The sequence below is a fragment of the Muntiacus reevesi genome, chromosome 1, assembly GCF_963930625.1.
Source record: "Muntiacus reevesi chromosome 1, mMunRee1.1, whole genome shotgun sequence".
Taxonomy (NCBI): domain Eukaryota; kingdom Metazoa; phylum Chordata; class Mammalia; order Artiodactyla; family Cervidae; genus Muntiacus; species Muntiacus reevesi.
Window position 1 is genome coordinate 55,143,970 of NC_089249.1, and position 16,210 is coordinate 55,160,179.

Sequence of the window (16,210 nt, forward strand, 5' to 3'; positions counted from 1 at the left end):
GGTAAAAATTCATTCAAGCCCTGAAACAGTTTGCTGTTAACATGTACTGCAGGCAGGCTTTTTCTGACAGTGTCCTAGAGTTTTGAATGACTAATCTCCCAGGAGGGATCACTGTGTTGGAAGGAGGATAGTCAAAAGGTGGTCCCATTTTATTATGATTTCATTACTTATGGTCCATTGTACCTCTGATGTGATGGTGGGAAAATGCCCTGAGAGCTTTGCAGGGAATCTTATACAGTATATGATATTTACCAGATTTCTTCCACTGTGCTATGAGTAATTCAGAGTTCATCCAACTGATGTTCAGATCTCAGCTCTATAGGCTCTTCTTACCATGTCTGATTCTATTTTAGGGAAATGAGTGACAAGCCTGGTTACTTTAAAGCGGAGATTCTAGTCTTTTTATAGAAGGGTGGCCCTGTAGAAGCTTAATTCCTTCTGGCCTAAAAGCTAGTTGGGAAGAATTTCCCCCAGCCTTCATCAGCTTCTTGTTTATTCTCATAATAAGAGGAGAGGAGATTGGAAATGCTGTGTGCTATGGAATCCTCCAGACACAGATAGAAAATGGATCATTAAATAATTCATCTGTATTCATCCATTTGTCAGTCATTTATACATTGGTCTTTATAAGTCATGCAAAGTCCACTATATTAATAATACTGGGTTAGCCCAAAGTTAGTTCAGGTTTTTTTGTAAGATGTTATGGGAAAACCCAAATGAAGTTTTGGGTCAACACAGTATTAGGCAATGACCTATTTATTTTCTTGAGAAATACATCTATTTATCTGTTCATCCTCTCACCTCCCTTCCTGGGAGGCACAGTACTGCCTCATGATTGGCTAAGGTTAGACCAGGGGTTTAAGCCTCTAAGTTACTTCAGGCTTCTGCTCTTTTTTCTTCCTGTTACTCATAGTACTCCCCAGTGTCCAGCGGGTATAGATTGGGCCCCCTGATTTCTGATGATGTAGCTCTCTCATAAAGAAGCCAGTTCAGTGAACAACCTGCTGACCCAGCGTGGTTTCAGCAGTCAGAGCAATACTGTCCCCAGGGTTGGCGCTCGCATGGCTCTGGGGCTCAGGGACTCTGGCCTCAGAGTCCTCGGAATTCCAAGGCTCGGTGACTGATTGTGTATTGCTGCCACAGTGTGCTGCCAGGTAAATTTTCCTGGAAAGGGTGGAGTCTTTTGGTAGGATGAAGCGAGGGATTTGCCAGTCCAGAAGAACTTTCTCCGCTGGGTAGAAGGGAAGCCAGAAGGGTCCAGCAGAGCTTCATAGTCATCTCACATGTTCCCATCCTTCCTGTTTGCCGTTTTACAAGGGAGGGAAAACCTTAAATGCTTAAATAGAAAAAAAAAATCTACATTTTGAAATTTTTATTTTAAATGAATAGTTGAAAAAATACACATAAGGGCCACTTAATTTTTTTTTAAATAAAAGCAAAGAGATTTATAACATTTCAAATGTTTACACAGAATGCCAAATAGTGTCTTTTAAGTTCAACTGGCTGTAGAAACCAAAACCACATTGATCTTGGGATTATGTAAGCCTGGTTTCCCTTTAGGGGTATACTTTGTGCCGGGCCCTAAGAAAAAAAAGTGAAAGATGGGTTCCTGCCATTGAGGGTCTTCTGACCTGGTGGGGAGAATGATCGACAAATGGAGAATCTCAATATAAAGTTTTTTCAGTGGCACCTAGATGGACAACATGGTCCAGGAGCGCACATGAAGGGGGCTGAGCATACCTACTCCAGGGACTTTGGGTAAAGTTTCTTTAAGAATGTGGATGGAGAGAAAGGGCTGCTGGGCTGAGAGCCTTGAACCTTTCCCCAGGGCTTTTGCCTGGGGTCTGTGTGCACCTTTAGGCCTGCTAGGCAGCCCTTCAGGGGGCTCCACTATTGATTTCGGGGAGTGAATGGTGCTTACTTCCTTCTCTTCCTTAGTTAACGGAATGTCATTCCACGATACCGCAGTGTTTGAATCCTTGTCACCATCACTCTCCACTCTTAGCTATCTCCAGTAAACTGAAGATGCTGGGGGATCTGGAAACACCATGTCCCTCAGAGTAGGATGAAAGGAGCATTGTCTTATTGGAACCTATCTCATGGACACTTTCTTGAAAAAATAATCTTCAGAAAAATTCACTGGATTTCAAAGGTTATTTCCCCATCTCTCTCTTTCAGTGCCCGAAGTGACGAAACCAAGTTTAAGCCAACCAACGGCCGCCAGCCCAATTGGCAGCTCTCCATCGCCACCAGTCAATGGTGGCAACAATGCCAAAAGGGTGGCAGTGCCGAACGGACAGCCGCCCAGCGCCGCCCGCTACATGCCTCGGGAGGTGCCGCCCCGGTTCCGTTGCCAGCAGGACCACAAAGTGTTACTGAAACGTGGGCAGCCCCCTCCACCGTCCTGCATGCTCCTCGGGGGCGGGGCGGGGCCTCCTCCCTCCACGGCGCCCGGAGCAAACCCCAACAACGCACAAGTGACAGGAGCGCTGCTGCAGAGCGAGGGTGGGACCGCACCAGGTGAGCGCGCCTCGGGCGAGGGGGACCAGGGCGGTTGCAGGGAGCCAGCGCATCACTGTGTGTTGCCTGTCTAAAGTCCGTAAGAAGTGTTGATTATATAGACTGTTAGTTAGTGTTAGTAACTCAGTTGTGTCCGACTCTTTGTGACCCCATGGACTATAACCTGTCAGGCTCCTCTGTCCATGGGATTCTCCAGGCAAGAATACTAGAGTGGTTAACGATTCTTGTAGACTCTTGGGGTTATTCAGAAGATGGAGGAGGAGCCCAGTGTGCGATGTGTACCAGCATTTCTCTCCTAAAACTGGGTTTCAGTGTCTGGCGAGTGTCTTCTTGGCCTGCTGCTCTTTGTCCACATTCTTCGTTGCCTTTTTTCCTTCCTCAGACAAGAGCATTACAATTCAAGCCCCCATTGCCCTAGGTGCCTCTTCAGGTGTGTACTCAGGGCTACTGAAAGTGAGGCTAGTGCAGAGGCTGGTTCTGAATCTCAAGACGTGCATGTTTATGTTCCTGGAACTCTGGGAACAGAGAATGGTCTCTTAGATTATAATGCAGAACTTTGGGAGAATTCCACATGATACCATCCTATTAGTAGTAGATTTGTAAGATCAATGTTTCTTTTTAGAGAGCCCTGGATTTTGAGCTCTGTTAAAAATTGTATGTATGTATAAGAAATCTTTACCTGAAGGACTCTGCTGGAAGTTTTGAGAGTTTTTAATAGATGAATGCTAAACAGCCAGCAGCCAAGAACTTCCAAATATCATCCCCCATTTTTTAAAAAACTTATCAAAAGATTTCCACTTATTCTTCAAATTTTTTTTGAGATCATACTCAAATTCAGAGCTTGAAGACCATCAAGCGTTGGCAAGGACAATGAATTGGTGGTTGTTAATGGTAGGATGCTTATTCTAGTTCTGATTTGAACATAGAATTGCCTAGAGAATTTTTTTTTTTTTAACCATCTTATGTGCAAAGTAAAGATGGAGAGAAAGCTGGCAATGACATAGGCCTTCATACAAAGACAAATCCTATTCATGAGGCTTCCTTTGGTGGCTGTCAGGATAGGCCCAACCCAGACAGAGAAAGCCTTCCTGGCCCCTTGTCACCAGCTGCAAAGGGAAGTGTGAGGGGGTATTTGTGTCGGGCACTTTAGCTGCTGAGTCTCGCCAGGCCTGGATGTAGACGTGGGTCTAGCATGAGTCACTCTCCTGTTTACATTCTTAAAACCAAGGAGGCCCCTGATCTCAAGAGTTTGAGATTCTCTGCTTCCTTACTTTTATATGGCGCTATGTAATATTTTTTTTGAACTTCATATTGATTTAAAGCTGTTTGGTTAAAAAGAACTGAAAGAAGTTTAGAGGAAATTATTGGTCTTAAAAACAGGTCATTCCCCCTCCCTCCCGTGCCAATCAAATATGCTCTGAGCCAGACTCTTTTTATCAAGTTCCTTGGGCATACAAACTGATTCATGCTTGTCTGCCCTGGCATCTAGCTGGGTGGGCACTCATCATTCAGCAGCTGCTTACTGAGCAGCAGTGCCCTGGCTGCCACATGGAATTTAAACGTTAGCAAGATACGTCTCTGCCTGGAGGGCGTTCATGTGAATGAAGGAAAAGGTGAATGCAGTACACAGAGCACACAGCTCCAGACAGAGAAAGGCTGTTTTCAGGTGGCAAGAAACTTCATGGAAGAAGTGGCACTTGAACTAGGCCCAGAAAGATGGATAGATTTCAGTGTGTGAATTCCGAAGGAATAAACAATAGGTGCCCATGAGGAATGCAGCCAGGGTGAGAAGGCACAGTTTGTAGAGTGTGGGCATCGTCAGAGAAAGCAGGGGAAGGGGAAAATGGAAAAGTCAGTGGGTCCCAGGTTGTGGAGCATCTTAATCAGACCTCAGACCCAAGAGTTTAGCTTTATTCTTATGCACTACGAAACACTCCACTCCTTTCCATAGAGCAGTGATACAGTCAGAGGTGTGCTTTATTAATACTGGGGGTGTTTAGAGTGGGTTGTAGCTGTAAAGCGAGGATAGGCTATTAACTGCATTGTCTCAAGATATGGGAAGTCCCTTCTCTGTCCCTGGAAGTAGCATGAGGATAGCCTTGAGAGGTGCTATGGGGGTAGGATTTAGCAAATACACCAACCAGGCAAAACAGAAGAGACGACTAAGACGGGTATGATGCAGTTAAGCAAAGCAGGCAGTGGGTAGAGAACTAGTTTGTGGGGAAGTGATGAGCTCGCTTTGGGGGTGGTTTGAGCTCGAGGTGTTGAGAGATGATGCATGTGCCGCTGTGATTAATGAGACCATCTCTTTTCTCAGAGTCAACCCTTGGAGGTGCTGCTGCTTCAAATTATGCAAATTCCACTTGGGGCCCGGGAGCCTCCTCCAACAGCGGCGCCTCCCCCAACCCCATTCACATCTGGGACAAGGTGATTGTAGACGGGTCTGACATGGAAGAGTGGCCTTGCATTGCCAGCAAAGACACTGAGTCTTCTTCCGAAAACACCACCGATAACAACAGTGCCTCGAACCCTGGCTCTGAGAAGAGCACTCTGCCAGGAAGCACCACTAGTAACAAAGGAAAAGGGAGCCAGTGCCAGTCTGCAAGTTCCGGGAACGAATGTAATCTTGGGGTCTGGAAATCTGACCCTAAGGCTAAATCTGTTCAATCTTCCAACTCTACTACGGAGAGCAACAATGGACTAGGAAACTGGAGGAATGTGAGTGGTCAGGAGAGAATTGGACCTGGCTCTGGCTTCAGCAACTTTAACCCAAATAGCAACCCATCTGCCTGGCCAGCGCTGGTCCAAGAAGGAAATTCTAGGAAAGGGGCATTGGAAACGGAGACTAGTAATTCCAGTGCGCAGGTTAGCACAGTAGGTCAGGCATCCAGGGAACAGCAGTCAAAGATGGAAAATGCGGGTGTTAATTTTGTTGTCTCTGGCAGAGAGCAGGCTCAAACTCATAACACTGATGGACCAAAAAATGGAAACACTAACTCCTTGAACTCAAGTTCACCAAACCCCATGGAGAATAAGGGAATGCCCTTTGGAATGGGCTTGGGGAACGCCTCCAGGAGCACTGATGCCCCTTCACAAAGCACTGGAGATCGAAAGACTGGGAGTGTTGGATCTTGGGGTGCAGCTAGGGGGCCTTCTGGAACTGACACAGCCTCTGGACAAAGCAATTCTGGAAACAATGGGAACAATGGAAAGGAGAGAGAGGACTCCTGGAAAGGAGCTCCTGTTCAGAAACCAACCGGGTCAAAAAGTGACTCTTGGGACAACAGTAACAGGTCTACGGGTGGGTCCTGGAACTTTGGCCCTCAGGACTCTAACGACAGCAAGTGGGGTGAAGGGAACAAAGGGGCATCCGGGGTCTCTCAGGGAGAATGGAAACAGCCGGCTGGGTCTGACGAGCTGAAAATTGGAGAATGGAGTGGCCCAAACCAACCAAATTCTAGCACTGGAGCATGGGACAATCAGAAGGGCCACCCCCTCCCTGAAAACCAAGGCAGTGCCCAGGCTCCCTGTTGGGGAAGATCTTCCAGCTCCACGGGAAGTGAAGTTGGAGGTCAGAGCACTGGAAGCAACCACAAAGCAGGAAGCAGCGACAGTCACAGTTCTGGCCGCCGGTCGTACCGGCCCACACATCCCGACTGTCAGGCTGTTTTGCAGACTCTTTTGAGCCGAACTGATTTGGACCCCAGGGTGCTCTCAAACACCGGCTGGGGCCAAACTCAAATTAAGCAGGACACAGTGTGGGACATTGAAGAGGTGCCAAGGCCCGAGGGGAAATCTGACAAAGGAACTGAGGGGTGGGAGAGCGCTGCCACACAGACCAAGAACTCAGGGGGCTGGGGAGACGCACCCAGCCAAAGCAATCAAATGAAGTCTGGATGGGGAGAGCTCTCAGCCTCTACAGAGTGGAAAGACCCCAAAAACATAGGAGGCTGGAACGACTATAAGAACAACAACTCTTCCAACTGGGGAGGAGGACGCCCGGACGAGAAGACATCTTCCTCTTGGAATGAGAACTCCAACAAGGATCAGGGGTGGGGAGGTGGACGCCAGCCCAACCAAGGATGGACTTCTGGAAAGAATGGTTGGGGAGAGGAGGTTGATCAGGCGAAAACCAGCAATTGGGAAAATGCTGCGAATAAACCTGTGTCTGGGTGGGGCGAAGGTGGGCAGAGTGAAATCGGGACTTGGGGGAGCGGTGGGAACACAAGCCTGGCTTCCAAAGGTGGGTGGGAAGATTGCAAAAGGTCTCCGGCGTGGACGGAGACAAGTAGACAGCCCAGTTCCTGGAACAAACAGCACCAACAGCAGCAGCCGCCGCAGCAGCTACCGCCACCACAACCCGAGGCCTCTGGCTCCTGGGGAGGCCCAGCCCCACCACCTCCAGGCAACGGACGACCTTCCAATTCCAACTGGAGCAGTGGGCCGCAGCCAGTAACCCCCAAGGATGAGGAACCCAGCGGTTGGGAAGAGCCATCCCCGCAGTCGATCAGTCGGAAGATGGACATTGATGATGGCACTTCCGCATGGGGAGACCCCAACAGTTACAACTACAAGAATGTGAATCTGTGGGATAAGAATTCCCAAGGGGGCCCAGCACCTCGAGAAGCAAACCTGCCTACCCCGATGACCGGCAAATCAGCATCAGGTAGGCGATGGCTTTTTCTTACAGGTTTTGGTGAAGAAAAGCAATCCTAAACCAAAGCATTTTTATTAAGAGGTATTTATTGAACTTAGCTTCGTTCTGAGACTCCTGCTTTAACTGTAGGCTGTTGTCAACAAAAGCTCTCTTTATATCAAACGTTGGTGAAGATAGATGCTGGTGGTACATGGTAATGCTCTTTCTTGGTAAAAGGGAAAGGTGGCATCCCTGGGTTAGTCTCACCCCTATTTTATTTTTTATTTTTTTGGTAATTGTATCGGTCTGCAGAATCGGAAAGATTTAGATCTTGCCAAACAAACTCTGCTCTAGATTTAAAAATAAAAAATTAAAATAGGAGCAGAAATAGACCTAATTTCCATTCCTGTTCTGCCTGTGGACACGTCCTCTGTGTTGCTCTTTCCCCAGCAATGGGAAGCTGTCTGTGTTTGTTCTTGCAGAGGCCATCAGAAAACACTAGAGCCAAGCTGGGATCTGGAAGGTTTCCATCACTTTCCAGATGACTTTTAACAGTTAACCTCTGGAAGTGGCGTATTTCGTTATGGAGATTGTTGTTGTTCAGTCGCTAAGTTGTGTCTGCCTCTCTGCGACCCCATGGACTGCAGCACGCCAGGCTTCCCTGTCTTTCACTCTCTCCCGAAGTTTGCTCAGATTCATGTCCATGAGTCATTGATGCTCCATGAGTCATTGATGATCCAACCATTTCATCCTCTGTCACCCCCTTCTCCTTTTGCCCTCAGTCTTTCCCACATCAGGGTCTTTTCCACCGAGTCAGCTCTTCGCATCAGGTGGCCAAAGTATTCCATCACTTTCCAGATGATTTTTATCAGTTAACCTCTGGAAGTGGAGCAGTTCGTCATGTGGAGATTATCTCATGATAATCAGTTGTCCAGAATTAAACTTTCTTCCCTCCTTCTCTGGATAAGAAACATCATGCCTCATAAATTAAAAATAGTGCTGATTAAAACTTATAAAGGGAGGCAGTTTTAAAATGTAGTGCTGGTGATGGTTCTTAGTTTAGCATTGGCAACTTGAATGCCCTTGTATAAATCAGTGAATTAAAGGGATGCACCTTTAATTTGTTTGGATTATTTGAGTTAAAATTAATCATAATAATTTTCCACTCTCCAAAGGAAGTCTAATGTTCAGTGAATCCAGTTATGAAATGATTATTTTTTTTTTAATTATTGAAAAGAAGACAAAAGAAGGAAATGAAGATTTGCTTATTAATTCCCTATCTAGAACATGTAAAAAATTTTCTTCGTGTAGTAAAAACCTTCAAACTATATAGAAAAGCAAAAGATAATAAATAAAAGAATCTTAACCCTTAGAGTCTCTACTTGCAGGTTTTAGAACTTGGTGTGCCAGTCAGAGATTTTGTTCATACCTGTAGCAAAATATATCCTTTAAACATTTTACACAGGGGGAATTGTACTATATACACTGTTCTTCACCATGCTTTTCTCATTATTCTTCAGAACTTTTCATGTCAACAAATACATTTCTGTCTTTCAGTTGCTTCGCATATAGTATTCACTTGATGGGCAACTCAAGATTGGTCTGACTGGTCCCTTTTTCACAGATATTTAGGTTGTTTCCAAATGTTTTCTGACAGTGATGCCATGAGCATTGTTATACATGTAATTTCATCTACTTTTACAAGTACATGTACGGTATAATTTCCTGGCAGTGGAATCACTCTACCAAAAGTAAAAGGACAGTGCCAGGTGTCCTCCATGTAGGTGGTATCCACATTTCTGTTTCCTCCCATAGAATTCAGGAGGTCCTGTTCCTCCTCCCTTCACCCCCACTGGATACTGCAGTGTTCATAAATCATTCTTTGAGATGCGTGTCCTTTCTTTACAGTCTGGAGCAAAAGCACACCATCTGCTCCAGATAATGGTACTTCAGCTTGGGGTGAGCCAAACGAAAGCAGTCCTGGGTGGGGCGAGATGGATGACACTGGAGCGTCGACAACAGGCTGGGGGACTGCACCCTCCAATGCTCCAAATGCCATGAAACCTAGTAAGTATACGGCACTCTTTTTGAGGGAGTCTCTGTTGATTTGGAGAGTCACACATTTTGGGGAGGGCTGCTATTACATTATCAGTTCAACGAGGTTCAGGACCTTGGATCTTTAGTGAATGGTTAGTAGCAAATGATGGGGACTTGGCTTGGCATATGTAAAAATGCTTACAGTGAACTGAAAGTTGTAAGTTAGTATTATTGATTTCATTTTTAAAACATATTTACTTACTCAGCTATGCTGGGTCTTAGTTGCGGCACGAATGCTCTTGTGGCACGTGGGATCTTAGTTCCCCAACCAGGGATCAAACCAGGGCTGCCTGCATTGGGAGCATGAAGTCTTAGCCACTGGACCACCAGGGAAGTCCCTCATTTTAACTTAAGTTTAATGTCTGGCCAGAACTGAAATTTTGATGTGCCTTTTTTCCCATAGTAAGTTAAATATTGCTCACTGTATCTATTGTTCATTTCTACGCTCATGTTGGTATAAGTTAAAAAAAATAATTCCTGGCATTTAACATGGAACAAGGTCTCTGCTGCCCAGTGACTTCATCCTTCTGCTCCTTTCTTTCCCCTTTGTCTCTCTTTTCATACTCCCACCCACACAGGGACATTTAAGGTTTCTTGAACCCAACAAAGATTTCTTCATTTGAATTTTTTAAACAAAGCACGTCACACTTATTCATAATCACTGATAATCTAAGCTATACTTGATCCAGCTGGCAATGAGTACTCACAGTAATTTGCAAAACTTCGTAAACGGATGCTGCAGAATGTCCCCTTGGATGATCCTCAATTTAAAAATTTAATTTCAAGAAGTATTCCAGCGTCTCTTTTCTACTATATTGCAGAGTTAAGGGATTGTCTTTTGATTAAAAAATGTGGTCAGACTGAATTCTCCAAGTTGGAACAAGAATAAATTCCATTGTCAAGTTTATTTTATGATATTTATGATTCTAACCATACCACAGGATGGAGTATCATCTTAGCTCTCTGTATTCTGGAAACACTCTTGTGCCTGTGTAACTTGACTGCATTTTGAAAATGGCAAATCTCCTTCACTTCATAGAAATGGCTTGATAAAGAATTTGATCTTGTCTTGACTTTCATTGTAAAATTGGTTCTATCATCATGGGAAATACCATTCTGTAGACTTGGAATAGATCCAGAACACTGTTGAAGGGCATAAACCAGACCCTTGGCTCAAGGAGGCACTTTAACAGTACTTTGAAGATTTTTATGTGTCTTTCCCAACTTCGGGATCATCTTTCTTCCATCACAGAAATCACTTTTCTCCAGATTTTAAAAAAGGCTTCTATTCAATGGGATCATCTATGTCCATAGCTAAAGCTGTAGTTACCTTTCTCCCTTCTCTGGGTAATTTGAACATGTGATAGTCAGGGGAGGGGGCTAGATAGTCACAGCCTACTAATTAGTGCTCATGGTGATTTAACCTGTGATCTTGTCTAGACTGTAGATGCCTTAAATCTGGTGTGGACTCCAATACTGAAGTCATGGAGCTCTATTTTTTTAATCTCTCTTCAGGAAATCATTTGTTAAAAGTGCAGCTCCAAAAAAAAAAAGTGCAGCTCCTTTCTCTCGAAGAAGGGTTACATGGATGTCTTTCTTCTTTAAAATGGTCAATATGTCACTTATGTTGGGTTTTTAATTCCTGTTGCTTGTCAGAGGATGTATAAAGCCTCTGCTTACGTAATAGTGGGTAACCTCCTATGCAGGAGAAATGATCCTGGTTATCCAGAAGCGGGGAGAACAGCCCCCAGGCCCTGCTTCTTGCTGTTCAGTCACAGAGCCCCCCTGCAAAGGGGGCCGCTTAGTGAACCCCATAGAAGGTTCATCCCAAGGTTCACTTGGGCGTTGCTGGGAGATGATGCCACCGTCTGAGGAAATTGACTACCTAGCTCTCTGCATACTTGATTGGTGCCTGGATGGCATCATAGGCCTGGTCCCAGAGCCTGGCAGCAGAAAGGCCTGGAAAAGCCACTTTTCTGGCTCTAGACTCTTCGTGTGAAGCAATCTGAATCAAATAACTCCCTCCATAAATGTCTTGTCATTTTGTAAATTGGAGGTGTGGATGGAGCTTCTGAACTGCCCAGATTCTGGCAAAGAGTCTGCCTGCAGTGTGGAAGACCTAGGTTCAATCCCTGGGTAGGGAAGATCCCCTGGAGAAGGGAATGGCTACCCACTCCAGTAATCTTGCCTGGAGAATCTCATGGAGAGTGGAGCCCAGCCTGTTACAGTCTATAGGGTTGCAAAGAGTCAGACACGGACTGAGCGACTAATGCTTTCATACCTTTTCATGGAGCTGCTAGGTGGGATAGTGTATTTCCTTTCTTCTATCATTACCAGAAAGTGTACCCATACAGAATTTTCAGAAAGAGATTAAGGATTTATCCCAGTCTCCAAATTCAAGATCTTTGTTTAAGGGGAAATGTTGGTGGAATTGACTGGAGCCTGATGATGACCTACTTCCTTGAACAGTTGAGCACTGGTTTCCCTGTCTTTGTTCTCCCTTCCACGTTCTGTCTCCTACATTTCCTCCTCCTGTCTTTTATTTTCTTTATTTATTAAATATTTATTTATTTATTTAGCTTGACCAGGTCTTAGTTACAGAGTGTGAACTCTTATTTGTGGTATGCGGGATGTAATTCCCCAATCAAGGATCAAACCTGAGCCCCCTCTATTGGAATCATGGAGTCTAGCCACTGGACCACCAAGGAAGTCCCTCCTCTGCCCGTCTTTAAAAGCCATTGCTTATACATTGTCTTTGTCTAGGATCGTTTTAGTATCCAGTACCTTTCAAGTGTGTAAATCTAGTAACTTTCAAATTTTCATGACTATTTGTGAATTTCTCTTCTTTCACTGTAATTTTGATATGCAAAATCTAGTACAGTTTTCTTTTTTTATCCATCTTTCATATTCTTTTCTTCACCCCAAACAAGGTTGACAGTTGTTTTTTATCCTGCCTCATATTTGTAAAATCCGTTACAAAGTACACCACGTATTTCCTCTCAGGAGGGTAAAGCTAAGAAGTGCAGTACAACATTCTCATTAAGAGTAACAGATTTCTCTTAATTTAAGTGTGAAATTTCTTGTTAAGTAAGTAGTGATAGGTTCTTTTTCAGTTGGGGGATTTCTGTCAACACTGTGTGAGGGGAAAAATCATTGAACTAGAAACCAGGAAATCTTGATTTGTGGTTTATGAATTTACTGTGTATCGTTGACCCTTTTGGGGTTTCCATTCTGCCCTCTAAAGTTGGGAGAATATTTGCTTCGCCATACAGACCGATTCTGGATACAATCACAAATACACTAAAATGCTGTATTTACAAGGAATGGCCATTGTGGGCTTTGTTCTATCGCCATTGCATACAGTTGGCTTGCTCTTTTCTTAAAGATTCCAAATCTATGCAAGATGGCTGGGGGGAGAATGACGGGCCAGTGGCAGGAACTCGCCATCCCAGCTGGGAAGAGGAGGATGATGGAGGAGTCTGGAACACTGCCGGCTCTCAGGGAAGCGCTTCCTCCCACAACTCAGCAAGCTGGGGACAAGGAGGAAAGAAACAAATGAAGGTAGGCCGCGTTAGAAATGTCTGAATTTGCTTATTCATTCTTAGAAGGCAGAACTGAGTATGTTTTGGTGGAAGAAGCCATGTAGCTGAAGTCCTTGCAGTCCTCATTGATGGAGAAAATACTTTCTTCAGGACACATAACTGCTTCCTCTTTACCCCTCATCTTCCTTTCCTTGAAGTGTCAAACTACAAAATTCTCACTCTGGATAAAATGGAATTTTCAAAGAAACAAGGTTTTTCTTTTCACTTCAATTTCCGTATTATAATAATTCTTTAGGAATTTTCAGGACACCCTTTATAAATGTTTTAGTGTTCTAAAGCCTGATTAGTCCTTAGAGTAGGTCCCCATGAATATGTAGACAGGAAACCACAATAATATGGTTTCTCCAGCAACAATCAACATGACTCATTTTTGTCTGATTTGGGAAATTCCAAGGCCCAGAATCCTTTCTCAACAAAATGAGGTGCCAGTGCATAACCCTGCATTAGCAGCTAGGTGGTTTATCTCTGTCCTGTATCAGTTGTGTCCTACACTTTTTATTTTCTGGATTGTAGAGCAACTTAGTTTCTCTTTTGATTTTCATAGTTTAATGAGGACTTTGGTTTTCAATCTAGAACCTGAATGACTCTCAGTAGGAGCCCTCTTTTTTCATTCCAGCCTCTCATTCTACAAATAATTAAGGGAAAAAAAGTTGGGCAGCCATGTATGTTATTTCAGCACGGGAGCCTTGCTGCTCTAAGAAACACTTTGTAACTAAAACTCCTGGTTTTTGGGTACCGGACACCATTTTAGAAGGTCTTCAGTTGACCAAGAGGCTGTACCTTTATCCCCTTCTCCTATGGGATTTTGTTCTGAATACCATTGCTTTCTTTTATAGCCTGAGAATGCAGGTTGTTTCTGTTAGAAACGTTTTGTTTAAGCAGTCATTTACAGTTTTCCCCCATAAAGGACTTTTATTTTCTTACTTGAGTCACAAATAAAATTATTCAGTGAACTTTCTAACATTTTTAATACATTTGCATTGTCTAGTCTTCTGTGGCTTTCTTCTTATTATTTACAAATTAATAGTGAGACCAGATTCTAGGAAGACTGCTGAGGAAGCAACCAAGTGAAGGGTACTAGCCCACTCAGGGAACCACTAAGATTCAGTGAGTTTAACTGGGAATTACCTGTTTCTGTTCCATGACTGATGATTCTGACCTTTCTTACTGTGTGTGTGTGCGCGCGCACGCATGCGTATATTCCAGTACAGCTGACGTAAAATTGACTATCTTAACCAATTATAAGTGTACAGTTCAGCAAAATTAAGTGCATTCACATGGTGGTGCTGTCATCACTGACATCTGTCCACAAAGCCCTTCTCATCTTGCCAACTGAAACTTTGTACCCATTAAACAGTAACTACCACTCCTCCCTCCAGGGAGGGCTTTTTTGACCTTTAAACCTGTAGAGGTACCTTCACACTCTCAAAAATAAAATTGACATGAGCAGTAGCATCAGAACACACAGAACTTTTACCTGGAAAGTGCACATGTACACAAAGCCGCATCATCTCCAGCCCCCACCAGGTTCCCATGATAGTTCCACTCACCTTCTCCATAGAAATAAAAGTGGAGCTGATGATTGGTTCCTTGTTCAGCAGAGAAGTTAGTTTGTCCCCTGAAGAAACAAACAAAAACCCACACCTGCCGCCTTTGCAGTAAACTTGGTGATGGTGTCTTCTGCTGACTTCTTTCTACTTTCCACAGAGCCCAGTGTCCTTTACATTCTCAAACAAGCAGATGAAAGTGCTGTGTGGATGAGCTTCTCCTTGTATCCACACAGAGAGTAATGACCAGTTTAAATAGGCTCCCTTCCAAATAACATGCACTGGCATCAAACTTTTTCTTGACTCCTAATAGAAACCGGCTTGGGTTACAAGGAGGAACTGAGAGGGAAAGTACTAGCATGCAAGCGTTATATTTTAGAAAATCTGATGTTGACCCTCTATAGGGTGAAAGCCCTAGCTGACCATTTATTTTTCTAGTTACTTCTAACTCAGTGCAACAAATAGAACAAGAATGAAAACATTGATGTAACTAAGGCCTGTTACTTATTTAGACTAACAGATCTATCAAAATAACTATAGTTAAAGAGAAATAGTTATGGTTGAAAAAGGTAAACTCTTGGTTTTACGTTTTTCATCAGTACTTATGCAGCTCAGGAAGTTGAAATCAATTATTTGATTCTGAGGTTACATATTTCATTTCTGTAGTGCTCACTCAAAGGAGGAAACAATGATTCATGGATGAATCCTCTTGCCAAACAGTTTTCAAATATGGGATTGCTGGTAAGTTTTTTTTTTTCATAGGTGTACTATATCCCAACTTTTACATTTAGTGCAAATTTTAAGACCACTGCCATATATAGTACAAAATGACAGACTTAGAAACTGGTTACGCAACGTTCCTGATTTGGATGAGGCAATGTTTGTTCTCTATTCCTTTTTTCTTAATGAAATAATCCAGTATTTAAAGGTTACAGCTTTTAAACATGTAGCCTTTGTATCCTTTCTTTAGAAGGTTAGGGAAGAAAGAGCCAAGGACTTAAAAATGTATTTAACTTTTGCTGACTACTGTATCAGCTTTAATATTATAATTAAAAAAAAAAAAACAACCTAGCCATAGCAGAATGACTAGGGAAACTATTTGTGATTAATTATGTAGACAATTTTTGTAGAATTTTAATTTTTTGGTCTTTGGGGAGCAATGTGGGGACACCCTGTCCCTGGTTGCCAAAAGACAGATGACTTGGCTGCACATTGCAAGACTTGATGACTTGACAAGTCACGAGAAGACGTTGTCATCATTTGGCTCCAGTCAGGAAATTTAATCCTGAGCCGGCTGGAACTTGAGGACAGGGGTGTGTTTCTCCAAGCAGCTGTTTAGCTATCACTGTGTCCATAGATTTACTGAAGCCAATCTGATGTGAAAACTGAATTTAAGAATAGAGGCACCAGCAGCAGTCAGAATTACTCTCATGAAAACTGTTACTGTCTTCATTCCAGTTGAAGGTTCATTTCCAAGGACCTGGTATAGTCCTAGATGTAAAGTAAGAGTAAGGTGTGGTTCATGCATGAATAATGCTGTTTCTTCTCTAAGTGTGTTTAATTCCAGACTTTAATCTTCCTCACTGTTCTTTTATTTTTTTTCAGAGTCAAACTGAAGATAACCCAAGTAGCAAAATGGATTTGTCTGTAGGTGTGTATCCCCCCACCGAACGTAGTGGAATAGGTTGTTGTTGTTTGTGATCCTTTGTTGGGATCCCTACTTGCTTTGAATTGGGATGGGTGCAATTCCTAGACTCATATTCCACACTTGCTCTGTGGAAGGTACTAGGTAGGGATTGAAAACTAAT

General features: G+C 43.6%; 1 protein-coding gene across 5 annotated transcripts in view; it reads left to right on the top strand.

Annotated features, from left to right (window-relative positions):
* Positions 1 to 16,210, top strand: part of TNRC6B (trinucleotide repeat containing adaptor 6B) — a 239,505-nt gene that overhangs the window by 185,339 nt on the left and 37,956 nt on the right. For 4 of the 5 annotated variants that reach the window (XM_065944358.1, XM_065944366.1, XM_065944375.1 and 1 more), the window contains 6 exons: positions 2,179 to 2,520; positions 4,838 to 7,186; positions 9,065 to 9,223; positions 12,639 to 12,814; positions 15,069 to 15,143; positions 16,008 to 16,053. In XM_065944358.1, coding sequence (XP_065800430.1) covers positions 2,179 to 2,520; positions 4,838 to 7,186; positions 9,065 to 9,223; positions 12,639 to 12,814; positions 15,069 to 15,143; positions 16,008 to 16,053 — 3,147 coding nt within the window. The remainder of the gene's footprint in view (positions 1 to 2,178; positions 2,521 to 4,837; positions 7,187 to 9,064; positions 9,224 to 12,638; positions 12,815 to 15,068; positions 15,144 to 16,007; positions 16,054 to 16,210) is intronic. The other variant, XM_065944391.1, reaches the window with a different exon arrangement.